The sequence below is a fragment of the Lynx canadensis genome, chromosome F1 (genome assembly GCF_007474595.2).
Source record: "Lynx canadensis isolate LIC74 chromosome F1, mLynCan4.pri.v2, whole genome shotgun sequence".
In the NCBI taxonomy this organism is placed as follows: Eukaryota; Metazoa; Chordata; class Mammalia; order Carnivora; family Felidae; genus Lynx; species Lynx canadensis.
This window is the reverse complement of record NC_044319.2, coordinates 66,771,841-66,799,821: the sequence shown is the minus strand read 5'-3', so window position 1 is coordinate 66,799,821 and position 27,981 is coordinate 66,771,841. Positions and strand designations below refer to the sequence as shown.

General features: G+C 61.8%; 1 protein-coding gene across 3 annotated transcripts; it reads right to left on the bottom strand.

Annotated features, from left to right (window-relative positions):
* Nucleotides 1-3,701: 3,701 nt before the first annotated feature.
* On the bottom strand, nucleotides 3,702-12,942 carry NES (nestin). Of its 3 annotated transcripts, none has more exons than XM_030302886.1 (5): nucleotides 12,017-12,942; nucleotides 10,921-11,045; nucleotides 9,134-9,207; nucleotides 7,167-8,895; nucleotides 3,702-6,974 (listed from the first exon to the last, which is right to left on the bottom strand). In XM_030302886.1, the coding sequence occupies exons 1-5, from the start codon at nucleotides 12,794-12,796 to the stop codon at nucleotides 4,187-4,189; spliced, it is 5,496 nt and encodes a 1,831-aa protein (XP_030158746.1). In that variant the 5' UTR covers nucleotides 12,797-12,942; the 3' UTR covers nucleotides 3,702-4,186. The 3 variants fall into 3 exon arrangements, with proteins under 3 accessions (XP_030158746.1, XP_030158748.1, XP_030158745.1); XM_030302888.1 differs by having other exon boundaries at nucleotides 3,702-7,201; nucleotides 7,526-8,895; XM_030302885.1 differs by having other exon boundaries at nucleotides 3,702-8,895.
* Nucleotides 12,943-27,981: the final 15,039 nt, after the last annotated feature.

Below are 27,981 nucleotides of genomic sequence, written 5' to 3'. Positions count from 1 at the left end.
TCTTTGTCTTTCCCGAACACCTGCGGACTCAGGGGTGGCACCTGGGTCCCGCGTGTCAGCACTCGCCGCGTTCACAAAGAGCATCTCCTGCCCCGGCTTCGAAAAACACTCAGCCTGCCGTAGGATGCGTCCTGGACCGGAGCCTCCCTTGCAGGGTGGGGGTGGGCCCGGTGGGGACCCAGGAGCCTGTCCCCCAGTCCAGAATCCTCTTGGGTTTCTCGGGCTTGGGTGGGCCCGGTCCCCGTCCCCTCCCCCGCCGGCGGGCGGCCCAGCGGGCACATTCCAGCTGAAATTAAGCCACATTCCTCCTTCCCTGGCTGCCAAGGACAGCAGAGCAGACGGCAGCTGAGACGCCACAGGGTCAAGTGGCAGCAGCTGGTCCCCGAAGAGGGGCTGAGAGGGGGACTGAGGGGGGCTTCAGGGCCAGGGCCTTTGGGAGCAGTGAGCGAATCTGAGCGTTTGATCGTGAGAGGCCTGAGGAAGAGGGGCAGCGGGAGGAATACGGGTGAGACTCTGGCAGCCACAGCAAGGGCTGCACTGAGGGGAAACCCAGGACCACCTTCTCAGGGGACCCTGGACGGCCACCCTCCGCACCCCTGCACTGGGCTCGCACAGCAGGCAGGAAGGCCGCGGGGCCCTTTGAGAGGCCCCGTCTGAGCTCCCTGGGCCGGAGCCCAGAGCCCAGGCCCTTGATTTCCTCTGAGACCCCGGCAGGTGGCGGGCGGTGGGGCCCGTGGCAGCGACAGGGACAGCATCAGCCTGGCCGAATGGAGAGCTCAGCCCCTGACCTCACCCTCTGGCGCCTCAGCCGGCACAGCCTTATAAGGAAGTGCCCCAAACAAACCGAGGAAGCCACCTCCGGCCCCCCACCCCACCCCCACCCAGTTCAGAGGCTATATTTACTCAGTGGAGGCCCCAGAATAACCTCCCACTTGTCCTCGTGTTGGGAGGGGGAGTGGCGGGGGGGGGGGTGCTGCCTGATCATTCCCTTCTCTGGGGACTCCACCCTCCGAAGTGCTTCCGAGGCCTGACTCCATCACAGCCCTTAGCCTGTTCCTTCCCTCATCCATCCATCTGTCCGTCCCTCCGTCCATCCATCCATCCCTCCATCTCAAGGGCCCCCAGAGGCACTGTGTTGCCCAAAGTGGTGCTTTCCTGGAGCTGAGATGACGGGGTCCTCCTACTGCCTGGCCTCTCCTGCAGGCCCTGCACAAGTATGTCCTCTCTGCGGGGAGGTACCTGGGGACTCTGTCCCGGGCTCTCTCCAGGTGACCTCTAGGCCAACCACCCTCTAGCTCTTGTCTCCACCCTGGCCCTCCCTGCTGGAGGTCGCAACTTCCTGCCGGAAGCTCCAGCTCAGAAGATGGGACGGCCCTCTCCTGCTGCCCGAGCCAAAACCCTGGGAGCCTCTGCGGCCACATCAGCCCCCATCCCCCACATCAGGTCACCTGCTTCCCTTTGGACACCCTCCTCGTGCCCACCGCCACCGGTGCCCCTCCCAGACCACTGCAGCAGTCTCCCTGGAGCACTCCTGCACCCTCCTATCCACCCATCAGCAGCACTTGAAAATGTAAACCTGGTCATGCCCAACCTGATGACCCCAAGCCCTTCAGAGTCTCCTCGTTCCCCCAGGAAGAAGCGTGTACCTTCTGGCCGCCTGGTGAGGCCTGGGCCCAGTGACTCAGACTCTTTAGTCTCACTGTGAGCCTTCTTCCCCCTCATCCTCCACCTCCAGCCACACACACCTTCCTTCTGCTCCTCAGGCCCAGACCCTGTCATCTTGCCCCAGGATTTTGCCCATGCTGTTCCCTCGAAGATCCTTTCCATCCTCCTCCTCCTCCTCCTCCTCCTCCTCCTCCACGTCCTCCCCGCACTGGCCAGCTTCAGGTTCTTGGGGCAGGCTTCCCCCTCCACCTGTCCCCGTACTCCCTCAGCCCAGATCGGGTGAGGTCCCCTGCTCTGTGCTCCCACAGCCTCCTAACCGTCTGTTTTCAAACACGACTTCCACTCAGAAGCCCTCGTGCAATTAGAAGGGAGCGAGGAACCCTGGGTCCCCAGGATCTGCGTGGGGCACAGCACGTAGATGCTCAGCAGATATTTACCGAGAAGTGACACTCACAGCTGTTATCCCCACCAGGAGTGTCCCTCCTACTGTCTAACCCTCGTTTGTCTGCTGCATAGACACAAGTGCCATTTCCAAAGAGAACACGCCTCCCGCTACGTACCCCCGTACCCCCTTTAGGAAGGTCCTCGCTTCTAACTCGCATCCTTCCCCGCTCCCACCCCCATTTAGGACCGTGTGGGTAGCTCTGTTGGGGACCGGGGATCCCAGCGTCAGCGGGCAGGATGGGCACCGGGGACAGGGAAGGACTGTTTGGCGTGGCCTCTGTCCTTGGCCCCTCGCCCAGGCGGTGGTGCCCGAGGGCCTGGGGAAATCAAGCACAGGGCTCCTCTGTCCCCTTCGGAGGGGCAGGGAGTCGGCCTTACTGGCCTGGATGCCCGGCAGGGTCAGACAAGGCCTTGTCAGCAGTGGGTACAGGAAGGAGAGAGGGGGCTTGGCCAGAAGGGTGGGGACACCCAAGATCCTGAACCCACGGGCAGGGGTGTGTGTGACATGAGGGCCTGGGGCCCCGAGACAGAGACTCCCAAGCGGAGAAGGAGAAAGGCGTGTGCAGAGAAGCAGACAGTACGATTCTATCAGGGCGCCTCCTGTCCACCCCTCCTTGGCCAGAGGTCCCGAGTGGGGGCCAGCGGGGCTGGGACTTCCCCTCTCATTGTCCCCCTGCCCTTGGCCTTGGACCTGGGGAGGGGAAGACCCCGCTCCGGGACCTGGGCTTGCCTCCAAATGTGGAACCCTTGTTGGGCAGCCCCACCCCCGCCCCCACCGGGGACACTTAGAGGGACGGTCTGGGCCGGGCCTGCTCTCTATCTGGGCATCCAGGCTCCAGGGCCCCATCTCATCCAGGAACCCCTCGTCTCCCTCTGCCCCACACAGAGACCCAGAGGACTCCTGGGAAGAGAGATGGGGGCAGGGAGAAGCCATGGCTGGGGGTGGGGGGGACCCCAGGCCAAACCCCAGCTGACAGCATAGCCCCCTGGGTCCTTCGCACCTGCTGGCCTACCCCTCCCTCACATCAGCATCGCTCTTCAAGAGGCAAGTCCCGGGGAAGATCTAAACCGCGGCTGCCGCTCCCCCCAGCCTCCTCCTGCCCCCCAGCCCAGCGCCCCTCACCGTGTGGCTGAATCTGAGGCTCAGAGAGGTCAAACACTGGCCAGAGGCCACGCAGCCAGACTGAGGCAGAGCGGGCCTCCTGTTCCCCCATCCTGCTCTGACCCGGCCACTCGGAGGAGACATCACAGGCCAGACAACTGTTTGGGTTTGGACGCAAGGGGCTCATTATACTGGCGGCACCGAGGGGCCGGGGTGGGGGTGGGGGGTGCACAAGGTGGGGCGGCCCTGGGCCTAATCCCCTGTCATCAGCGCTGTGGGTAGAGATGATGATGGGCCTGGCTTCTGCCAGCCCTGGGGTCACCCGGACTGCCGCCCAGCCGTCCCCTGGTCCCACGAGGTCGTCCAGCTCCTCCTGTCCTCAGAGGGTGGCCGGGCCCGGCACTAGCACTCCCTGCTTCCTCCCCCGGTCACTCGGGCCTCCTCTGCCCGCCCTGCGGACCCCCCAAATTAGGGAAGGAGGCGTCCAGACTTGGTAGGTGGAAGCATGACTTTATTCAGGCAGGGATGAGCCAGACACGAGGGGGCAGGAACACAGGGGGGGTCGGACACGGGAACACGCCCTCACGGGTGGCCAGACACCCCAAGAAGGTGCGATGAGGGGGCACATCACGGTGAAGGGTGCCACAGCCCCCTCTCCTGGGAGGAGCCCTCCCCCACTGGCAGGAGGGGGAGAAAGGGGGCGTCAGGAAAGGGCCTAGTCCTACAGCGGTTCAGCTGGCTTAAGCCTCGAGGGACAGTGCCGGCCGGGTGGCCCCTTCGCAGGGTCTGGGGGCCTCTGTTCTTGGAGCGTCTCCCTGTGCCACCCCTTGTTCCGCCCTGGCCAGTCAGGCCTCCGGGACAGAAACCACAGGTCAAGAGATCATAACTTAAGGGTGCTGCCTCTGAGCAGGGAGGGGGCTCGGGGCCCCCACCCCCACCCCACCAAGTCCTCAGTGAGGGGAGAGGGGTCTCGCTCTAGTCCTCGCCCGAGGACCAAGACTCCACGTCTCCTTCCCTCTGACCGAACTTCAGGAACTGGCCTGGGCCCAGGTGAAGAGAAGGTCCTGCCCAAGGAGTCTTCAGGGCACCCCCCTCCTCCTCGTCCTCCAAGGGGCTCCTTTGGTCCCCCTCGGGGCCCCCTGGTTCTCCCTGCCCTCCTCCCTCTGACTGCTCCAGCCCATTTACCACCCCCCCATTCACATGCTCTAACTCCTCCTTCAAGCTGGGGACCCGGCCGTTGACCCCAAGGGTGTCCCCTACCCCCAGGCCCGTGTCTCCCATCCCACAGTGGCTCTCCAGAGGGCCAGGGACTGGGTCCTCCCTCTCCAAGGGAGCAGGGTCAGACTCTTCCTCTGAGCCCGAGGGCTCGGGCTCGGTGCTGTCCTGGGACTCCTCACCGGCATCGGCTGCTATGCCTCGCGAGCTGTCGTCCCAGGGAACGCGGACGTCCACGGTCTCAGAGCCCGGGAGGGTCCCTCTCTGAGGGCCACTCAGAGCGCGGAGGGTGCTGACAGAGGGCCCTGGGCCCCACAGGCCAGCCCCTGGCTCCCTCCCCTCTTCTTCCTCTTTGTCTTCCCCGCCCTCCTCCCCACTCTCTTCCTCGTCTGCAAACCCATCAGACTCCCCATCCCCTCCCCAGGCTGCAGGCTCCAGCAACATCTGAGGCCTCTGGCCTGGAGGCTCCACAGCCTCCCCGGGGACCCCAGGAAGGAGAGAGCCCTCAGCCTCCAGATCCTCAAACTCCTCCCACAAGTCAGAGTCCTGACCGCATTCCTCCTCCCTCCTCCCCTCCTCCCCCTCCTCCTCCCCCTCCTCCTCTTCCCCTGGCTGGGCCCCACTCTCTTCAGAGGCCAGCACAGAAGGATCCCAGCCTTCCTTTCTGGTCTCCCCTTGAGGGGGGGGCCTCTGCTCCCCAAGCAGGTCCCACTTGGGGGAGGCGGGGGACCTGAGATAGAGGCCCAGGGGAGTGGAGTCGGGAAGAGTCTCCCCGAGCTCATCAGCCTCGCTGTCCTCTCGCTTTTCCTCCTCCCCCTCCTCCTGCAGATCCTCGGGGCTCCCCTCAGAACCCCGCTCCTCTGGCTCCCCCTCTACCCCTCCCAGAGCCTCCGCTCGGCCCTCCGGCCCCCAGCCAGCCTCCTGGCTCCCCGCGGCCAGGGGCTGGGGCCCGGGGGCGTCTCCAGGGATTGGGGTGGGCGACGCGGGCTCTAACACTGCCTCTTCCCCTGCGTCCTCCGGCCCCTGGGGCCCGGGCTGAGGGGTACCACTTCCGCCCAGAGCGCGGCACAGGGTCTCGGCAGGGAACGCCCCCTCTGCCCCCCAGGGGGCCTCGGGCTCCGACTCCTCCCAGCCCCTGGGAGGCTCCGGGAGGTCTGTGCTCCTCCCTGCTGGGCCGGAAAGCTCTGGTTTCGGAGCAGCTGCCTCGTCTGGCTCCTTTCGGGGTTCTTCCAAGCCCTGCCTCTTCTCTGCCTCCAAACCTTCCTCACCCACGGGTGGCACCACCACCTCCCGCTCTGGCCCCTGCTGGCTGCCCGAGGCAGCCTCACCCACAGCCTTCGAGGCGACCTCTGAGACCTGGCCGCCCCTTGGGGCCTCCTCTCCACCTTCCAACACCGGGTCTCTCCCCTCCGACACTCCCTGGGGAGCTCGGAGGCCCGGGCCCCCCGCGTGCTCTGGCTGCCCTTCGGGGTCCTGGAAGCCCTCGGGGCCTCCCTCCCCCCTGGCTCCCTCAACCGGGACCCTCTGCTCCTCGGGCTCAGGGCCCCCTGGGCGCCCCTCCCCTGCGCTCCAGACCTCCCTTGTGGCCGCCAGCTGCAGCTCTCCGTGCCCCGCGGACTTCCCGGGGAGGCCACCCCACTCCCTCACGTCCAGCTCTGCCTCGGCCTCCTTGCCCCCTGCGGCCCCGCCGGGGGGCGTTTCCTGATCCAGTCCCTGGTCCGCCACTCTCTCTTCCCTCCCCTGGCGTCGGGCAGACAGCGGGGACTCCTGCCTTTCCTCTTTCAAAGACCCCGGGGACTCCTGATTCCTCGTCTGCCCCGGGGTCTCTTCCTCCATCAGGCACCTTTGACTTTCCTGACCTCTCCCTTCTGGAGGTCTTGAATTTTCTAGGCCCCACTCTCCTGGAGATCTCCGGGACTCCTGGTTCTCCTGTTCTAGGAGCCTCAATGTCTCCCGGTTCTCTTCTACCGACTCCAGTGGTTCTTGACTTCCCCTTTCTAGAGGTTTCATTGTCTCCTGATTCACTTCTCCTGGAGACCACAGGGGCCCTTGAGTTCCTAGAGACTGCAATATTCCCAAGTCTTCTCTTGCTGACTGGAGTGATTCTAAATTCTCTGTTTCCGGAGATCTCATCACCTCTGCACTCTCTTCTTCTAGGAATCTTAATAACTGTTGATTCTCTTTTTCAAGAGGTCGAAATATCTCCTGGTCTTTTCCAAGAGACTTTAGTGGTTCTAGTTTCACCTTTTCTAGAAGTCTCGGTGTTGCCTGGTCTTCTTCTGAAGACTCCACTGGCTCCTGGCTCTCTTTTTCTAGAGGCCTCATTGTCTCCTGGTCGTCGTCTTCTTCTAGAGACCTCTGGTTCTCTTTTTCTAGAGGCTTCAATGTCTCCTGGTCCTCTTCTTCTAAAGACCTCAAGGACCTCTGGTTCTCTGTTTCTGGTGGTCTCATTGTCTCCTGGTTCTCATCCTCTAGAGACTTCACTGGTTCTTGGTTCTCTTTTTCTAGAGGCCTCATTGTCTCCTGGTCGTCGTCGTCTTCTAGAGACCTCTGGTTCTCTTTTTCTAGAGGCTTCAATGTCTCCTGGTCCTCTTCTTCTAAAGACCTCAAGGACCTCTGGTTCTCTGTTTCTGGTGGTCTCATTGTCTCCTGGTTCTCATCCTCTAGAGACTTCACTGGTTCTTGGTTCTCTTTTTCTAGAGGCCTCATTGTCTCCTGGTCGTCGTCGTCTTCTAGAGACCTCTGGTTCTCTTTTTCTGGTGGTCTCAATGTCTCCTGGTTCTCATCTTCTAGAGACCCCACTGGCTCCTGGTCCTCTATTTTTAGAGGTCTCAGTGTCTCCTGGTTCTTATCTAGAGATCCCACTGGCTTCTGGTTCTCTTTTTCTAGAAGTCTCAATGTTGCCTGGTCTTCTTCTAGAGGCCACACTTGCTCTTGGTTCTCTTTTTCTAGAGGCTTCATTGTCTCCTGGTCCTCTTCTTCTAAAGACCTCAAGGACCTCTGGTTCTCTGTTTCTAGAGGCTTCATTGTCTCCTGGTCCTCTTCTTCTAAAGACCTCAAGGACCTCTGGTTCTCTGTTTCTAGAGGCTTCATTGTCTCCTGGTCCTCTTCTTCTAAAGACCTCAAGGACCTCTGGTTCTCTGTTTCTAGTGGTCTCATTGTCTCCTGGTTCTCATCTTCTAGAGACTTCACTGGTTCTTGGTTCTCTTTTTCTAGAGGTCTCCCTGTGTCCTGGTCTTCTTCTTCCAGAGACCTCAGTGGTTCCTGGTTCTCTTTTTCTAGAGTTCTCAAGGTCTTGTGCTTCTCATCTTCTGGAGAGTTCAGAAACTCCTGGTTCTCTCTTTCTTGTAGTCTCAAGTTCTCTCGATTCCCATCTTCTACAGTTCTCAGTGGCTCTTGGTTCTCCTTTTCTAGATCTCTCATTGACTCAAAGTTCTCTTCTCGAGACCTCACTAATTCTTGACTTTCCTTCTCTGGATATAAAAACGTCTCTAGAGTACCTTCAAGAGACCTCATTAGTTCTTGATTCTCCTTTTCTAGAGATTGCAATGTCTGTGAGTCCTCATTTCCTACAGGCTTAAGTAGTTCTAGAGTCTCTTTTTCTTGAGGTCTCACTACATCTGCATTCTTTTCTTCTAAAGACATCAATAGCTCTTGATTCTCCTTTTCTAGACCTTTTGATGTGTCTAAACTCTCTTCTTCTGAAGACCGCAGAGATTCTGGATTCTCTTTCTCTAGAGATCTCAGTGTCTCGTGGGTCTGTTCTTCCAGAGACATCAGTGGCCCTTGAATTTCCTCTTCCAGAGACTTCAGAGTTTCTTTTTCCAAAGGACCCTGGGAGTCCTGGATTTTCTTCATGTTCAGACCCCCATCTTCTTGCCATGTTTCCTGCTGCAGACCGTTCACCATTTTGACCTCTATGGCTGTTTCTTTCTCTGCCAGCCCCCCAATTTGCCCTTCACCTTCCTCCTGGAATCTGCTGGACATTCCAGACCCATTGGGTTCTCCACCTTTGGCCTCTAAACTAGGGCGGTCAGGGTTGAGGGGTGGGGCTGAGGAGGTATGATCCTCAGGGGACTGGCCTGTACTGGCCTCTTGGTGCTCACCCCCGGGTTCCTCTGGTCCTGGCAGGACGCTGGTAGGGATGGCCTCCTTGGCTTTAGCCCATATGGCCTCTGGAGCCCACTGCCTCCCAAGCTGCGGCTGGAGCAGGGAGAGGGGGGCATCCTGGGTTTTGATCTCTGCATCTGTAACAGTGCAGGGAGCCAGAAGTGTGGGCGGGATGGGGGTGCTGGCCAAGGTTGGGGTACGGGCCTGGAGGAATTCTTGGCTCTTCAGAAAGCCTGGCACAGGTGTCTCCAGGGTATCAGGCAAGGGCGAGGAGAGGGGAGTAGGGCTCAGGGCAGAGAGCAAAGGTCCCAGATGCCGGCCCTCTGGCGTCCCAGAGAAATGCAGCTCCAGCTTAGGGTCTGGAAAGGCAGAGGGCAAGAAACAGGGTCAGTAGGTACTGGCAGGGGCCCCCACTTCCAGCAAGAGTGCCGTGAGCCCTGCCCCCACCTTCCACTGGCTAGTGGAGCTGAGAGTACACACCCGGCTGATGAGGCCAAGGAGTCAAGACCTAGACCTGCCTCCCAGGAGAGGAATGGTCCGGGGTATAAAGAGCAAAGAAGGGGAGAGTCTGGGGGAATCTGGCCCCCCTCCTCTTACCCTGGAAGCTGAGGGAAGCCTTGGAACCACTGCCGGGGGTCTGCAGCCGGGAGTTCTCAGCCTCTAGGAGGGTCCTGGGGATGAGGGAGGAAAAGTCAGTCAGTCCTCCTCTGCCCAAAGGCCTGCAGGCAAGCCAGCCCCGGAGAACTCGGCTAAGCTTGTGGTCCCTGGCCCCGCAGGCTTCCTCTCCATTGTCACCGCTGTCACACAAAAGCCACACGCGGGGCTATACTTGGCTGTACACGTGAAAGCACACGGACACAGACCCGCAGATATCACACACTTGGTTCACACGGCACCACACGCTTATTTGGGACACAGGGCTAGACTCACAGACACAAGCAGATTCCCACAGTGTGCGCACACACACACACACACACACACACACACACAGGCCAGTGATCTCATCCTCCCTGTGGGGCCGATTCTCATGCTAATTGCTGCCTTTGTCCGCAGTGCCTTCTGGAGGGTCTGAGTAGGGGGCTTCCTGGGGGAAATGGGAATTCTCCGGCCGTTCCCATGGGATATAGGCTCCCTCCTTCTCCCCCAGGGCCCCCAAAGCTGCTCACAGACAAAAGCAAATGAATTCTGCGCTCTCTAAATCCTTTTCATGCTTCAAAAACCAGTGGCTAAGCCTGCACAGACCTTCCCCTCAGTGGTTTGATTGGGGGTCAAGGCCCTCATCCTGGGATCTCTAAGCACTCTGGATCCCAAGCCTTTCAGGGCAACGGAGGTCTTTGTGTCCTTGACCCTGCCTCAGTGCCCCACGGGGAATGAGGAGGAGGGGGCTGATAGGGGAGGGGGAAGCTATGCTGAACATCTACTCTCTCTCTCCTCTTCTTCAAGGGCTCTGAGTCTGATGAGTGACTGCCATGGTCACACCTCTGTCCTGCTCTCTGGGCTCTGGGCTCCGTGGCCATACAACACTCTCTTCCCCGTCCCAAGACCCTCACTGGCCTCCCCTCTCTGGGCCCTGCCTCCCCTGCCCTCCTGAACCTGTCCCAGGCCCCCTGATTTTGTTGGCCTGTGAATTCTGGGGGCATTGTCCTCATAGCGTGTCTAGCCCTGCCCCCCCCCCCCTTTCCGTGGCAAAGCCCCTTCCTCGGGCTCATCACTGGGTCCTCGGCCCAGCAGACCAGTTTCCCAGAAGAGACTGTGGCTTTGCCCAAGGCCACAGAGCCAGGACCAGCCCTTCCTCGGTCTCAGCCTTTCTGGAGCCAACAGGAAATGTGATCAGCAGAAGGGCTAGGCAGGGCCGGGGACCTGGGGCTTGAGGGGGAGTCAGTGTGGAAGGGGCCTTGGATGTCACCCGGCCCACGTCCCGTCTCCAGACAGGGAGACAGAGGCCCAGGTCAGGTGGCGAGTCAGCGCCACCCCGCCCCCCACACCTGCAATTCCTCCTTTCTGGGGCTGCCCGGGGACATCACCCCCTCCGCATGAGCACACACACAGAGACTGGGCTTTTCACCCCCTTGGGGGAGGGTCCCACACATGTCCAGCTGTCTCTCCTGAGGCCGTCCCCCTCGGCAACATCACCTCTCCTTGAGGGGTTTCCTGGCACTGGATGCTTCTATGGTCTGGACCACGGGGGAGCAGGTAGGCTCAGGGGGGACACAGCCTGGTATGGCAGGGATCAGTCTAGAATCAGAATCTAGTGGTAGCACAGTTACCAGCACCCATGGCCCTGAGCCCCTTGGTGGGGGGGGCGGTCTCTGCCTCAGGCGCGTGTGTGTGCGCGTGCGCGCGCGCGTGCGCGCACGCGCCTGGGTGGGCGGGTCCACCCATACCTGTATGTGGCCACCTCCAGGCTGAGGGACATCTTGAGGTGTGCCAGCTGCTGCCGACCTTCGAGGACCTGGGCAATCTGGCTCTGCAGGCTGTCCTTCTCCTGCTCCAAGGCCTCCACAGCCAGCTGCAGGACAAGCCAGAGGCAGCCAGTGAAGGGGCGGTTGCCGTCCAACCTGCAGCCCCCTGGGCGGCCGGGCCCCCGGCCCCCTGCCTGACTTCTCTGGAGAGGGGATTCCGCCCGGGCCGCCCGAATCCCTCCCAAGAGGAGGACGGTGGCCCGTCTGGCCCCTCTCCCGCGGTGAAGGGGAGGGGAAGGAGGAGAGGAGATGGGTTACAGAGGGGAGGGGGGGGGAGAGGAAGCGGAAGCAGAAGGAAAAACCATTCATCAAGAGGCCTGGGGCCCCGCAGGGCTGGAGGCCAACCGCCGGTCCCAATCACGGTCTCCTGGTCCTCACATCAGCCCCCCCCCCCCTCCGCTTCCCACAAGTTCTGGAATCTTTCTTCTCAGAGAGACGGGGCGGGGTAGAGGGGGGGGACCTCTGTCTGGCCCAGGCAGGAGGCTGTTTTCTCAGCTGCTGGTCCCATCGCACCGTGCGAGGGGGAGCAGCTGTCCCAGGCCTCTGGAATGTGCCAGGGGAGCTGAGAAGCCTAGACGCGGGAGAAGGGCTGGTGGCCGCACACCCAGGGCCCCTGAGCCACCCGCCCCCCGTGTCGGAGGGAGGAGGGCGCGCTGCGGGGGCGGGGGCGCGGGCGGGGGGCGGTGTCGTGCGCATCTTCCGAGGGAGAGGCCCGGGAACCGTCCGGACAGTGAGGAGGAGGCCACCGCGAGCTTCCTGCGCCCCGCTGCCCTCCCGGGAGGCGAGGGGGGGGTGGGGCGCGCTGTGACAGGGCCCCGAACCCCCGCCGTTCCCGCCCTCCTCTAGACAAAGTTGGGAAAGTCAAGGGCCTCCGGCACCAGGTCGGCCTCCCTGAGAAGCGGCCCCCGCATCGGCAGCACCTCCGCCCCCGCTCCCCGCTGCCGTCCCCGGGCCACCCCCCCCGGCCCCCCCGCCGGCCCCCCGGGGCCCGCCCCGCTCGCCCGCACCCCGCGGTCACCTGGAACTGCTCGGTGGCCCGCAGCCGCTCCTGCCAGCGGCCCTCCAACCTGTGCTCCAGCGCGGCCCGGCGCTCCCGGAGGCCGCCGCGCTCCGCCCGCAGCTGCCGCAGCTCCAGGCGGCCCTCGCGGGCGCCCTGCACGGCGCGGCCCAGGCGCTCGCGGGCCTGGCCCAGCGACGCCTCCATGAGCGCCACGCGCTCCTGGTAGCCGCGCACCGCCCCGCGCCACGCCTCGCCCAGCCGGCGCGCCAGCTCGTGCAGCTCGGGGGCCGGCGCGGGGGGCCCGCGGGGCGCGGCGGGGCGGCGGGGGGCGCGGGGCCGGGCGCTCAGGGCGGCGCGCTCCTGCTCGTGCGCCGCGCACACGGCCTCCAGCTCCCGCTCCAGCTCCGCCGCCCGCGAGCTCAGCCGCGCCCGGGCGCCCTCCTCGGCCTCGGCCTCGCGCCGGCTGCGGGCCGCCTCGGCCGCCGCCCGCTCCCGCGCCCGCCGCTGCTGCTGGCACCGGGCCGCCACGCCCTCCGCCTCCTCCGCCAGGTTGTCGCGCGCCACCTCGGCCGCGTGCTTCTCGCGCCAGCGCCGGTCGACGAGCGCCCGCAGGGCCGCCAGCTCGTCGTCGGCGCGGGCCCTCCACGAGGCGTCCCCGGTGTGCGCCCGGAGGCCCCCGAGCTCCGCGCCGAGCAGCTCGTTCTGCTCCTCCAGCGCCTTGACCCGCGCCACGTAGGCCTCCAGGCGCCGGTTGAGCTCCCACATCTGGAAAGATTCCTCCCCCAGGCAGCCCTCCATCTTGCTCGCAAGGCTGGCCCGCCGACGGTGGAGAGACGCGGGGCGGCGGGGGAAGCCAGCGACTCTCAGAGCTCCGAGGACGGACGGGGGACGGACGGGAAAGGGAGTCCGGCGGGGACAATGACGGGGCGGGGCGAGGAGCAGCCCGGCGACTGGACGTCCGCGGAGGGAACGGGGCTATTCATACTCCCGCCGGGCTGGCGGGAAAGGGGGAGGGACCCGGGCCTTAACCCCTGGAGTTCGGGAAGCGGGGCGGCCCGCGTCCCCGCGCCCCGCCCCGCCGTGCTGGAGTCGCGGGGAGAGACGCCACGCAGTGGCCTTCTGAGGGAGGAGGCCGCGAGGAAGGGTCATAGCCCCATAAAAGCGGACTGTGCGCAGAACGGGGCCGGTGGAAGGGGGGCCCGGGGCCCGGGGCGGCGGCGGGGCGCGTCTCAGGAGGGGCACCGCTTCTTGCGCTCCTCGGAGGCTCGGTTTCTTCATCCATACGATGGGGGCAGTGGTGGGAGTCTCACGGGGCTGCCGGACGTGTCCCTGCCCTTCAGGTAGCAAGTGCTCGCCCTGCTGAAACGCAGACAGACGACAGAGGGACACTGCACGGCACGTGCTCACACCCCGGGAAACCGAGAGGTCCGGAGAAAGGTGCGCGCCCCGTGACTCACCTCTGGCCTTCCTACCGCTCTTCCGGGTGACCTGAGGCTCGCAGACCCACTTCTCAGGGGGGGGCGGAGCCCCCCCCCCCCATCCCCGTGCTCCGGACGGGGCGCCCCATCCTGCTCCGCCCCCCCCCCCCCAGTGTCAGGGGGTTTTTGGGCAGACGGTGCCCCCTGGTGGCGAACAGATCAGGCCCGGAAGGGGCCGCTCTTTTTCACAAGCAGCTTTTGTAATTCACTCAGCCTTTGTAATGTGCCAGATCCCGTTCCAACATGTTACTGACAGTCTCTGCATCCTCAAAACGTTCCCTTGAGGGTTCTGCAGTTCTGGAAGCGGAGAGCTCACTGGGGTGGGAGCACTTGGGCGGGCCTTCTGGAGGAGGGGGGGGGGTCCTGGGGCTGGGTAGTGAGGGGCAAGTAAGATGTGCAGCATGTAAAGGGGAGGCAGGGTCAACAGGGGAGACTTGGGGATCTTCTGCTCACGGAAATCCAACTTAGGCTACGAAGTATGAATCGAGTACCTGCTATGTGTCAGCACCCCGCCCCAGCCCTGGAGGAGCCAGAGAGCTGGGGGAGCACAGAGAATGGAGAGGGCTTCTGGGTGGGCGGAGGAACAGGGTCAGTGACCAGAAGGCCGTGCCACCAATACCCCACCCCTGTCCCCAGGCCGACTGCGCTTTGGAATTGGCCCCCGGAGGGGTGGGGAACAGAGGAACTGAGTCAGTGCAGACCGAGGCTGAGGCTTCTCCATTCTCACATGACCTCACAAAGCCCGCTGTCTGGCTTGGGATGGCGGCTCCCAAGAGCTGTGTCCAGCAGAGCTAACTTCCGGTCTGTCCCCTTTCAGATCCTGGCTGCGGGGAGAGATGCCGCCTACTCATGATCCCCTGGGGTCCTTGATGATCCCCCTGGAGGGATGGGGTGGGTGGCAGGGGGGTGGACAGGCCCTGGCACTCTCACCCAGGTGGGAGACATTTGACACTGTGTCATGCAGAGAGCGCCGGGTCTGACTTTTGTTATTTTCTGGCTAAAGGACCTTGGGCAAGCCACATAACTTCTCTAAGCGACCCTCAGTTTACCTGGTTGGTAAAGGAGGTTACTATGTATCCATTCCCCTAAGTTTGTTCTGAAGCTCAAACAAGACCACGTGTGGGGAGGTCTGGGAGGGCCATCACCATGAACGCCATTACACTGGAGCAAACGCTCCCATGAACACTCTTGGTGAGTTTGGGGGTCGTGGGGAGCAGCGATGCTCTAGAATGCTGGCGAAGAGTGTGGTACTGATTCTCCTAAGGCAGGAGAAGGTGGGGGCAAGCACAGCCTAGCAGAGCTACAGCAATGCTCAGCAGAATCTAAACAGATAACCGATCCCTGAAGCAATGACAAATTGGGGAAAAGAAGGCCCTTCGTGGAGGCCAGCAGGTGCTTAATGGGCACAAGCAGAGCCACGTGGCCTCCTCTCCTCCCCCTGGGGTTGCGTTGGATTACCCGGATTTTTGGGAGGCCTTCGGCTGCACTCGCTCTATGCCCGGGCCCAGGACACGTGGGCCACATGGTACCACAGTGCACAGACACACAGTTCAGTGGCCATCCCCAGAGATGTCAGAAAAGTGGGGAAGGCTCCATGGGCCGCCGCTCAGAGCTCTGTCCTTGGTCTTGACTGTCACACGTTTTTGTTAAAGACCAGGATGAAAGCATGGAGGCTGCATTTGTTGAATCTACAGGTTATGCAAGAACTGAAAGATGTTGACAGGACAGAGAAAAAAATGAACCAGGTGACATTTAATAGGGATAAATGTAAAATTCTGGTTTTTTATTTCTTTTTTTTTTAATTTTTAAAATGTTTATTTATTTTATTTTTTTGAGAGAGAGAGACAGGCAGAGTGTGAGTGGGGAAGGGGCAGAGAGAGAGGGAGACGTAGAATCCAAAGCAGGCTCCAGGCTCCGAGCTGTCAGCACAGAGCCCGACGTGGGGCTCGAACTCTCGAACCATGAGATCGTGGCCTGGCCGAAGTTGGATGCCCAACGGACTGAGCCACCCAGGTGCCCCTGTTTTTTGATTTCTAAGTCAACAGCATAAGAAAGGAACAGTAAGCGGGAGGGGGCGGTGAGGAGATGGGGGGGTGGGGGGGTGAGAGGCACCTGGGTGGCTCGGTTGCTTAAGCCTCCGACTTCAGCTCAGGGCATGATCTCACAGGTCTGTGAGTTCGAGCCCCTCTCGAGCCCCTGGTCGGGCTCTGTGCTAACAGCTTGAAGCCTGGAGCCTGCTTCGGGTTCTGTCTCTGACTCTCTGCCCCTCCCCCTGCTCGAGTGCATGCGCTCTCAAATATAAAATAATAAAACACAATTTAAAAAAAAAAAAAGGAACAATAAGGAGTAGAGTGTGCAGTGAAGACAGCCCGAGGGTCTTAGCAGACCACGGCTTGTCGTGAACCAACACTGTAAAGCGGGTGTCCACACAGGTAAGTGGTTAATGGATGCGAGGTGTCCACATGAGAGGTGCTGACTTCCTCATTGCCCTCCACACCCGGAGTATAGTTCTAGATACTGTATTTTATTTTATTTTTAAATATTTATTTATTTTGGGGAGAGAGAGAGCGCAAGCGGGGGTGGGGGGTGCAGAGAGAGGGGGGTACAGAGGATCCAAGCGGGCTCCATGGTGACAGCAGAAAGCCTGACGCGGGGCTCGAACTCCCAAACTCGCCCCTCTGGATACTGTATTTTAAGAGGGACCTTGATAGGTTGGAATTGATCCCAGAGAAAGAAGACTGAACGGCAAGAAAAGTTGGAGTCATGTTTGATGAAGACTTTCTGAATCTACCCATGTCCCAGCTGAGCTCCAGAACTAAAAGCGACAGCCTCTCAGCCTCTGAGCACCGCACACACCCTGAAGAGGTCCCCCAGAGCCACCCAGGAGGACTCTGTGCCTTGTCTACATGCATGGAGGCAGATGGAGCTGGAGGAGCCTGTGTGCAGGTGCCCTGGGGGTGCAGCCAGCCCTGGAGGGCGGCCCGCGGCCTCTCCGTCCTCTGCTCAGAGGAGAAGAGTGATGTCCCCCAAGGTGAGTGGGTGTGGGCCCCCAAGGGGACAGCTCCTCAGGGGTGGGGGTCTCCTGGGCAGGGGGCTTGCTCATCTGCCCTCTGGGCCTCACTGAATAAGGGACACAGACTCTGGAGAGGGATGGCAGGGAACAGAGGGGCCACAGGGAGGGGCAGGGGAGGTTTTGTGTGCCAGGAGGTCCCCGCCTGAGGGAGGCTGACTGCCTGCGGCACGGCTCCCACCCCTGTTTCCCCCCTCCTACGGAGGAGAGAGAAGCTCAGACGGGGTCTGCTAGAATGCTGTTAAGGGACAGGAGAGGGAGATAGGCCAGAATGTTATGGAGGTGGTCACGGAGATCTCAGATGAGCTCATTTTTCTTACCTCCCACCTTCTTCGCCTCATAATGCAGAGGCTGGGGCATCTATCCCGAAGTCAGCCCCTCCTTTTCTCTCCCTGTCCCCGCTCCTTACCCAACCAGAGGACGGTGGGGCTGGCCTGGCTGCCTCCTCCGCAGCAGGGCACACAGCCTTCCCAGCCTCCATCCTGGCGAGGCGGCTGAGGGACAGCAGAGGGGGTGGAAAAGTCACTGTACAAAGAGCCCTGTCCCTTTAGACGACTTGGACGAGTCAGTGTACCTCTCTGGGTCTCGGTTTTCCCATTTATTTATTAAGATAAGACTTATGAGGCAATATTGAATGCCAGGTGCACCATATGCGCTAAATAAATATTGCAAAGGGATCACCAAGGACGAGTATGGAGGCCCCCCCGCCAGATCCTGTGGACCTATTGGAGGACACACATGGGGGCCACAGAGCGTGATCGGTAGACAGACGGGCAAAGGACGAGGCAGTATAGTTAAATCTGGGCCTTTGTTGGGGCGCCCGGGTGGCTCAGCCGATTAAGCATCCAACTTCGGCTCAGGTCATGATCTCACGGTTCGTGGGTTCTAGTCCCGCATTGGGCTCTGGGCTGATGGCTCAGAGCCTGGAGCCTGCTTCAGAGTCTGTGTCTCCCTCTCTCTCTGCCCCTCCCCCATTCATGCTCTGTCTCTCTCTCTCAAAACATAAACATCAAAAAAAATTTTTTTTTAATCTGGGGCCTTTGCCCTCAAGGCAGCAAGAGGGTTTCAAGCCAGTCGAAGGGTAATCTGGTCAGACCTTCGTTTTAGGAAGATCACTGTGGAGGGTGGAGGTGGGGTGCGGTGTGGTGGGAGAGAATGGTCAGTCAGGAGGCTGTGGCCACCACCAAGGTGGGGGGTGATGAGTGGGGAGGCCGGGAGTGCAGAGGACGGAAGAGACGTGGGAATTCTTGGAATGTCAGTTCCAGGGAGAGTGACAGGTGGGGATAGGGGGTGTGGTGCTGTGGCCTAGGGAGACATGCAGGGCGGGCCTGCCATTTAGAAGGATGATGCACCAGCGGGGCGGATAAGGGGGCCCGTGGGCGTGGACGAGGCCGTTGGGGGAGAGGACGTGGGGGTCCAGCTGTTCCCTTCGGTCTCTGGCCGCCCGCGTTAGAAGAGCAGCTTGCAAAGAGGCAGGGCGCCCCCCGGCGGGCTCCGGGCTCCGCGCAGACCTGTGCCCTGCGGCGCGGCCACCAGGGGCCGCTGCTGCCTCAAAAGGCGCGGCGTCCCCGGGGACCGATCTCTAAACCCTAGAGCAGGCAATCCTGTCGTCATCGTCCGTGGTTTTTGCTGGAGGAAACCACTCCGAGAGGTCAAGTGACCTATCCAAGAGCACACAGTCAGAACCTGAGCGCAGAGCCCAGCCTCAGCCTGCACAACCACCCTCTCTCCCGGAACAAAGCTGGTGGGGGCGGGGGGGGGGGTGGGAGGATGAGTCAGAGGGGACCTCATAGGGAGGTCTCGTCCCCTCATCTTCCTCCAGGGCCACCATGGGCCCCACGGAGCCAGGGGGTGACCGACTTGGGACTCAAGCCCCTGTCCCTTGGTTAAAGTTGAGTCTTCCTCTCCCACCACCACCACCAGCGCCCCCAGCTTGGGGAGAAGCAGACAGAGAAGAGCTGGACTGGACTGGAGCAGGGGCTGGGGGCGGGCTGGGGGTGCAGGCTGGGGGCTGGGGGCAGGCTGGGACTGGCTGTCCTGCCCACACGGAGCTCCCGGCAGGTGTTTGCTGACTCACTGACCGCACCCCAGGACTGAGTTTGGGCCGGAGCAGAGCACTGAAGGAGGGCACCGACACCATAGCATGCCTGTCCGATGAGCAGGCCCCTGGAAATAGTGGAGCAAGGCTGTGGAGAGCACCGGCCCTGGAGCCAGACCTGAGTTTGGGTCCTGGAGAGACACCTGACCTCTCTGAGTCTCAGCTTCTAAGGTGGGGACAGTAATACATACCCGACCTGATCCCAGACCGCTCACCTCTGTACCTCTGTCCGTCCTGTCCAGATTCCCAGCGCCTGGCCCTTAACGGGAGCTCAGTGTGCGTCTGTGAAGTGGGTACATGAATGGAGAAGGTGGTGCATCTGGGCCCTTGCCACCTGCCGCCTCTGGGCACCCTCACCCAGGCCTCCTGGAGAACAGGTGCACGCCTCGCTCTCAGGCACCCTCTGGGAAGGGTCGCTGGTTCCAGGGAGCGCACCGTTTTCAGCTCCACTGGACAAATAAGGCCACGCTGTTTTTTATTTCTTTTGTTTTATGTTTATGTATTTTGAGAGACAGAGAGGGTGAGCAGGGGAGGGGCAGAGAGAGAGAGAGAGAGAGAGAGAATCCCAAGCAGGCTCATTACTGTCAGCACAGAGCCTGATGTGGGGCTTGATCTCACGAACTGTGAGATCATGACCTGGGCCGAAATCAAAAGTCAGACGCTCAATCGACCGAGCCGCCCAGACGCCCCCTACACCGTTCTTCCCAAATGTGCCTAGCGGTTTACTCCCCTCCAGCAGCGCACAAACAGGTCCGGTTTGCGACACGTAGTCTTGGTCCGTCAGGTCATTAATCTTTTCCCGCCGTGACGTGTATTCATTTGATACGACTGTGGGATCACATCGCACGGATGACCCTCGCGAGCTTCATGCTGAGAAGGGAAAGTGAGGGGCAGAGCGTAAGTGTTCAAACCCTGCCTAACAGTGTGTCCTTTGGACATTGTGCTCATGGAGTAAAATGTGGGCCTCGATCTCACCACCCTGAGATCAAGACCTGAGCTGATGGGGCACCTGGGGGGCTTAGTCAGCTGAGGGTCCGACTTTGGCTCAGGTCGTGATCTCAGGGTTCGTGCGTTGAGTCCCATGTCTAACTCTGTGCTGACAGCTCGGAGCCTGGAGCCTGCTTTGGATTTTGTGTCTCCCTCTCTCTCTGCCCCTTCCCTGCTCACACTCTGTCTCTCTCTCACACTCTCAAAAATAAATAAACATTTAAAAAAAAGAAAAAAAATTTTAATAAATAAAGAGTTGGACACTAAGCCCGCTGAGCCACCCAGGCGCCCCTATTGTGAAAGTATTTTTGAAAGGCAAACTAATGATAAAGTTAACGATGAGGCCGGCGGTGCCCTCTGGGGAGAAGGAGGGAGATGCTGGGGGGTGGACGGGTGTGCCCTTGTGTGTGCTATCATTCTTTACGGCTGGAGTGCGTGAAGTCTTTGGAAATACAGGCAGAGGACAGGGTATCTTAAGCATCTGAAGGCTCTTGGTTACAAGGGCCCAGACTTCTCCCGTGTGGACCCAGGACCCAGTTAGGCCTGCGAGGTGGGAACTGTGGGGCCGGGTACCAGGCCGGACAGACGCGAGGTCCGAAGCCTTGCTTCTGTGCCGTAGCAGGTGCCGCCAAGAGAGCGCGTGCCCGGCGCCGGTGCACAGACGGCTGCCTCCTGCAGGCTGGGCCGCCTGGGATCTGTCCCAGGGCCTGGGCGGAGACAGACACCCCAACGATCTAGGAACGAGCAACAATCCGTCCTCCCCGGAGCTGCAGTGCCTGCCCTGAACCAGCGTTCCCTGACCCAAAGCAAGAGGCCCAGACGTTAATTCCAGAAAGAACTTGCTTGCATTGTGGGACCAAACAGGAGTGGAGTGGGGTCAGAGAGGAGGCCCACCAAGCTGCAGGAGCGACCCCCGTCCAGCACCTCCTCCCCGGGGCTCGGGGAGGCCTGCGCCAGCCTCCCCCTGCCTCCCGCTGCAGGGGGAGGCTCCCCTGGGAGCCCTTTGCCGGATGCCGTGTCTCTAGGACACCTCCCACTGGGAGTCCGGGGCGAGGGAGACCCTCCAGGAGGGCATGTGAGGAGAAGGCGTTAGCTGTGAGTCCCCGTATGAGGAGACTGGGTGAATGGTGGGGGAAGGAGGGACTCTGGGCAGCTGGGGGGTGGGGAGGTATATTTATCTTGTGAGCTGGTGGCATTAAAAATAACCGGGGGCCCTGAGTAACCCAAGCTCCCCAGCCTTCTCTGTCGGTGGACGCAACGTGATGAGGAAGCAGAGCATGGGATGAAGTCCTGCTCCCCCCCCACCCTCTGGAAGGGACCGGGCAGGCGGGTGCCCAGGGAGGGAAGGAGGAGGGGAGCAGGGAGCCTGGCGGGAACAATGCTGGCTCCCAGCCAGGAGCTGGAGTGGGGGGCTAAGGCGAGGGGAGGGCTGGGAGAGTGGGGTGGAGAGAGAGCGAAGAAAGGTGAGGTGACGGCGGTGTCCCCGCCCTGGGTGCGCCCACACGCTCCTCTGGCCGGTCCCTGAAGCCGCCTGAGAATGGAGCCTGTCCTCTGGGTTCTGTCTGATGAGGAGCTAAAGCCGCAGCAGGTGGCACTTAAGTTAGCCTTTGGGAAGGACTTCCCGGGAGGGCTGGGTGCGAAGGGAAGGGGTGAGCCAGAGAGGGTTGTGGGAGGGCGGACGTCTCCTTCTCCAGTAAGCGCCAGACTCCGCTGGCTCGTGGCCTGCGTTCTTGCCCCGAGACAGGCTGCTGGAAGGGTGACCTCACCTTTCTGCCTCTGCACTTCCACAGTCCCTTGGCTGGTTTCTGCGTCGGAGCCGTGATGACAGGACAATTACAGGAAAGCTTGTCTGAAAGGTCTAGCCTCTGCGCGGCTGGGAGGGGAGGCTGGAGCTGAGCCCCAGCAGCCTGAGGGTGGGGAGGCTACGGTGGGGAGGGGGCCCTCCTCCTCGGCGCCCTGTCCCACGCGGCGGGCTCCCAGGTCCCAGCCTGGCTCCGGAGCTGACGGAGGGCCGTGGGATGACGTGCTTGGCACCTGGTCTGGGGTCAGGGGATATTTCCTCAGTGGCCCTGAGGTTGATGACAGGTGCCAGGGAATGCACTGGCTCTGCCCCCCGCGGCGTCTGCACCGAGCTCACGCTCTGAAAATGGTTGTCAGTAAATGCTGCCCATCCGAGGCCTGGCCTGGCCTGGATCCTCCCTTTGTAGGGCCTCGGAAACAGCGACAACACCTGTGGCCGTGTGCCACGCAGGGGGGCGGTCACCACCCCCCCCCATCTCCTTATGCTCAGACACGTGCCTGGGTGGGCTGAGATGGGTGGGGGGCTGGGTGTCCCTCCCGCAGCACGCTGGGCCAGGGGAAGGTGGCTCCCCCCTCCCCGGGCGGCTCTGGGCTGAATACCTCTGGGTTGGATACCCTTGCCTTCAGGCTCCTGCTGAAACCTTAGCTTATAATCCCTCACCTGAGGCTGAACGGCCCCCCGCACCTGTCCTGGCCTCATAATCTTCGGCCCAGGAGGAGAGGGAGGCCCAGTGAGGGCACAGGCTTGCTCCACTCAGGGTGAGGGATGGAACATAAGAGCACAGGGAGCAGAGTTCTCCACACACGGAAGAACCCAGTCCACCCAGAGAGCGAGAGGGTGCGGAGGGGCCCAGCTGACACCTGCTTTGTGCTAAAGCCAAGCAGCCCCCTTTTGTGTGCCCAGTGATTTCCCTGACGTCCTAGCGACCCCCCAAGCAGGCCACACCCCTTTCTGGTCCCCAGTTTCCTCTCAAACAAAGGAGAGGCATGATCCCCGAGGGCCCTTCCTTCTGGGACTCTGTTCCCTGGTTCTAGAATTCCCAGCTTCTAAGATTCCACCTCGGGGCGGCGGAAGGGAGGGCTGGCTGCGGCCGCGGACCGTGCAGCTGTCGGCTGCTGGGGCTTGAGTCACCAGCTTGAATCCCAGCCTGGCTTGTCACACCTGCTCACCTCCAGGGGTGGGGGTGGGGGCTGGGACCTGAGTCAAGCCTCCTCCAGATGCCCCAGGTCTCCCCGGTGGCTGGCAGAGCTGTCCTCCTCTCTGCCTTCCGATCTCCCACGGCGCCTGCAAGCAGTTGAATCCCCGCAGGCATTTGGGAGAGGCTGGTCAAGCCAGCGCAGTGCTGGTGAAGGAGCTGGGAGCTGTCGGTCTGAGGTTTCTGGGGCGCCGGGCAGGGGCAGAGGTCAGGCAGACATTTGACGAGGAGGCAGAAGAATGCAGGAGATGACCTTTTAAAACCCTTCCAGTTGGCAGAGTTGGGGGGTGGGGGGAAAGCTCCGAGGGACGAGAAAGGGACCAGAATGTCGTGGGAATGATGGTTCGGGAGGAGACCATGGGCTGGGGTTAAGTGGGGTCAAGCCCGTGTCACCCTGCCCCCTTCTGTGCCGCGACTGACTGGGGCGAGGGGCTGACCCCGCCGTAGGGAGCAATTGTCAGGGCCCCGTGGGGAGCCTGGGAGCCTGGGGGGCGCCGAGGGGGCAGGGGGAGAGGGACCGGCCTCTGGGGCACCCAAGGGAGAAGGCAAGGGAGGCCCCCTGCCCCTTACAGGGCTGCTGGGAGGTCTTCCTCGAGGGGAAGGAGGCCAGGGCAGGACTGGTGAGGAAGGGGCAGGCCACCCCCCCCCCCCGCCGACGTGGGGAGACCCCGGCGGCCCTGGCTGGTGGCAGGGGTGCTGCAGGCTGCCAGGTTCCTGCCGTTGCCTGGGAAGAGCCCAGCCCAGAGATCCTTATCCAGGACGGGAACAGAACTGGTTTCTCGACTGGCAGCGCCTGGGGGGCGGGCCGGGGACAGGAAGAAGCCGAGAGGTCAGGAGGGCAGCAGGCCTGCAGGAGACGCGGGAGGGCCTGCCCCGGGGACCCCTGGCCGGCCCCGGAACGGCCTCCCCCAGCTCTGCCGGGGCCCTGCTGGTGCTGGCACACAGTCTGCATCTTAGTTCGCTTTCTCTACAGACCAAAGGGCCCCCCAGACCCCCACAGTCCTTCTACCTGCCCCCCATCTTTCCTAGGTAGGGCTGGCCCAGCCAGGGGAAATACCTGGTTGGACTCAGCTCCCCCCCCATCTCCTACCCCCCTCCACAACACTCCAAGGCTCCCGAGGTCACTGGGGGAGGGGCAGGGGAGCCAACAGTCATGGGGGACCCGGGGAGGGGGACGCTCCTCAGAGCCTGCTCCCTTTCATCCCCCGCCACAAAGGGCCTGGCCGCCCCAGTGCCATCCATCTTGTGCCTGTGGCCGTCCTTAGGCGGCCCTTTGTCGGGACCTGGGGTCAGAGGGCCTGACCGGCGGGCCTCTCTCCTGACTCCCATCCCTGGGGCCCTCAATACCCTCTCCTCCCCTCTGGAGCTCAGCTCTCCTCCTGGATTCCCTCCTTCTCCGGGACCCTGTCGCCTCCTCCAGGCTCCTCCCAGCCGCTCCCTCTCCTCACCTCCCTCAGGGTCCCCAGTCTCCAGCTCCACTTCTGGCCACCCTCCCCTGTGGGTTCCTTCTTGTCACACGCAGGCATGGAGGTGCCTTTGGGCTCTGGGGGGCCCCGCAGGCTGTAGGCTTTCCCATCTTGGGTCTGGCTGTGCCCCGAATCTCTTCTAGGCCTGTCCCAGCAACGTGCTCCTGTCTCTCGCACAGCGTGCGGGTGTGCGTGCGTGCATGAGTGTGTGTGCGCATCTCAGTTCCCCTAAGATGTTGGTGCAGGTCTCCCCCCGCGCCCGGCCAACCCCGGGGGAGAATCAGTCACATGTGCCCCCTCCCTGGTCTCTGCCCTCCTACCTTCTCTGGCCCTCCTCGCTCCAGCACTCGCCCTCCGGTCACAGGACCAGAGGAGTTTCGGTGGCCCAGGTCCCCGTGCTGCCCCCTCCGTGCTTGAACTCTGAGAAGCCCGGACGGCAGAGAAGGTTCTGCCCACGGCGGCGTGCAGGCAGGGGATGGGGGCCCCTGTGCATTTTCTTCCAGAGGCACTGCTGAGTAATGAAGGCCCAGGTAACGGGAGACGAGGCAGAGGAGGCAGAGGAGGAAGAGGAGGAAGAGGGCCTTCAGGGTGGGAGGGAAGCTGGAGGGACTTTCTCACGGGCTGGGCCAGATGGGTGAGGCGGCCCCTCCCTGATCCCATCTCCTGGTCCAGGACTGTAACTTCCCTGTCACCTCAGGCTGGAGGGCGGGGAAGTGCTGGGGAAACAGAGCCAGGGGACGGGCCTCACCCTCTGGGAGCCCAGTCTCAGGGGGGACACACAGCCATTGTCCTCTGGGAGCCCCCAGTCTGATGGGGGAGACCCAGTCTCTGCCCTCCAGGAGTTCCCAGTCTGGTGGGAGAGGCCCAGTCCCTTCCCTCAAGGAGCCCCTAGTCTGAGGGGGAAGACCTAGTCCCTGCCCTCCGGGAGCCCCTAGTCTGAGGGAAGGGACCCAATCCCTGTCCTCTGAGAGCCCCCAGTCTGATGGGGGAGGTCCAGTGTTGCCCTCAAGGAGTCCCTAGTCTGAGGGGAGAGACCCAAACCCTGTCCTCTGAGAGCCCCCAGTCTGAGGGTGGAGACCCAGTCCCTGCCTTCTGGCGTCTTGGGAAACAGAAACATGCCTCTAGTCTCTACTCTTCTCAGCAGCTTGATTCCAGAAAGAGACAAACTGGGCAGCAAAGCAAGAACCTATGCTCCAGCCACAAAGGCCTGCGGAGGGGAAGCAGAAAGGAGATGAAGCCGGGCCTCGGGTTGAGGAGTTACGGTGCTTCTGGATTAAAACAAAGCAAATGGCATCCAGAAAGCCTAGGTTCATCTCTCCATTTCTGAAAACAGAACCACCAGCCCCCAGGACCGAAGCCAGAGAGCCGTTCTGGGCACTCTGCCTCTTCTAACCCTGGTCCCCTGACTCGTGCATCACGGGGTCTCTACCCTCTGCCCCAGCGTCTCCCCAGCCTCCTGCCCCCCCCCACCTCAACCCCCGCTTGTCTCTGCTCCGTCTTTGCGTGGCAGCCAGAGGGATGCCACCCCCTTCAGTGGCTCATCAGTGGCTCATCACTGCTCTTGGAATCAAATAAGAAGTATTTACTGTGGCCTCGGGCCCCTCAGGTTCTGCCCGGCCCGGCCCCCGAAGGCCCCAGCTGGCCTGCACTCCAGTCCCCAGGCCCAGGGCAGCCCCAGACTGTCCCCAGGGCCTTCCCCTGCGATTCTCCCTGCCTAGAGTACCCTCCCGTCTGCTTCACCCCACTGCGTCCTTCAGGCCCCCCGAAGTTCTCCGTCCTCCAGAGCACCTGCGCCCCCAGCACCTCTGCCCGCCCCCAGGGTAAATGAGGCCTCCTCTGGTGCTCTCCCCCTCTGCCCCCCTTTCCTTCAAGCACCTACACGGTTACGTGGTCTGTGCTTATGAGTTGACCGGTGCGTTTATGTCTTTAATCTTCTGGTTCCCCGCTACAGGTCTGTTCCCTCCCGCAGGCCCCACGAGGGCAGCCATCTTGTCCATTGGATTCATTTCCAAGTTCCCAGCACCCAGCAGGGTGCCCGGCTCCCGGAGGCTCTCAGGAAACAGTAGGCGGATGTGGACACGAAAAAGGGCCCACCATTGCCCCCACTCCCCACTCAGGGGCCTGGGCTGCCCCAGGACTCTGGACATCGTGTCCCCACTCCGCGGCCCTGACCTTCTGCTCTCAGCTGCAGCACGTGGCCTCTCGTGGGGCAGGAGCTGGAGGCCCTGGCCCCAGGGCACCCCAGTCTTTCAGGGAGTGGAGGCTCACCTGCCACACACAGGCTGTGAAGCGTGACCGCTGGCTGTCAGCACTGCTGGGGGAGGGGCCGCTGCCACCGAGAAGCCAAGCTCTGGAGAAGCGCTGGATGCCCGTGGGCCAGAGGGTGCCTGCGGTGCAGGTGCAGGGGGGGAGCACACGCAGGAGGGGGTAGGGGCCACGTCTTAAATGGCCTCTGATGCCAGTCTGGACTGTATTCTGGACAAAAAGAGGGGCTGCAGCTGATGGGAGTTTTATTTTGTTTTATGGATTTTTGAACAAGGCACTGACATGATACAGCTCATTTATTGAAGAGCCCCCTCTCTCGCCCCCGGCAGCATTTTGGAGGGTGGGTCAGAGAGGTGGGACCCTCGTTTCCTGAGGGCTTACTACTGCTAGGTGCTATGTACATGCCTTTGTGAGGTGGACGTTGTACATAATTGCTATGTTATAGATTAGAAATCTGCAACCCTCCTCATAGGAAAGCGCTCCTTCCCATCCCAGGGGCTCTGGGGGGCTTGTCACACCGGCCCACCTGTCCTGTGGCCATGGCAGGGCACGAGGTCCAGGCCCCTTGCCCTGCCAATAGCCAGTGGGCCGAGGGACAGTCATGCGATCCGGCAGAATCGAACCCTTTCTGGGATGAAGATTCGGACCCTGGGAGAGAGTCCTTCTTTTGGGGGACCCCAAGCTGTGACCATGTAAGCATGGGGCATCTGAAGACCATTTTCCATGATGGAGGGGAAACTTCTACGTGACAGGATTGAGCGTGGCCAGAGCACAAAGGAAACGGAGAGGACAGGATGGGGGCAGCGGGGGAAGAGGCTGGTGACCTTGCCTGGATTGGCTGGACCCCACTGAAACTTCCCCGCACGTAAGTCATTGGATTATAGATCTAAGGCTCAAAGAAACAAAGCAACTCGCTTGAGGTCAGGTAAGCATAAGCAGCCGGTGACAGAGCAGACCCCACGACGCCCTGACGGTGAAGAGCGGGGCAGGCCAGGTTGAAGGTGCTGTTGCCTAAACAGCTGAGCCCTGAGCCGGTCTGGTGGGGGGCCTTGGCCTGCGGGAGGGGGGCGGGCACTTGAGAGGTCACCATGGAACTTAGGAGGACGCGGTAGAGCCTGGACCCGAGAGTGGAGGTGTGGGAAGGGGCGTGGTGGCCGGCAGGGGGGGTGTGCAGGTCTCAGGGCTGAGATAGTGGAGTCCCATCAGGGGGAGCCCCGGGCCGGAGCGAGGTTGGCCTGTGGGCATCGGTGAGCTCATCTGGAACCATGTGGGAGGCCAAGGCCAGGCCTGGGGTGGCCCAGATTGGAGCTGGAGGAGAGGAGGAACAATTGGAGGAGGAAGCTGTGTCACCATCATGGGAAAGTGGGAGTCAGCTCCTGCAGGGGCGGGGGGTGGGGGTGGGAGTGCCCCTGCTGAGAGGACTGGAGGAGGAGGAGGCTGGAAGAGGGGAGGGGTGGAGGGGGCGGTGGGCGGAGGGAGGGAGGGACGAGGGGAAGGCCCATCCCTCCTCTCATCCTGCTGCTTGAACACCTGCCTCCCACACTGCATTTCAGAGGCAAAGTGGAACTCAGGCGACTCATCTGTCCCCTTCCCAAGGAGCCAGAGACGGGTTGTATTTTTCAA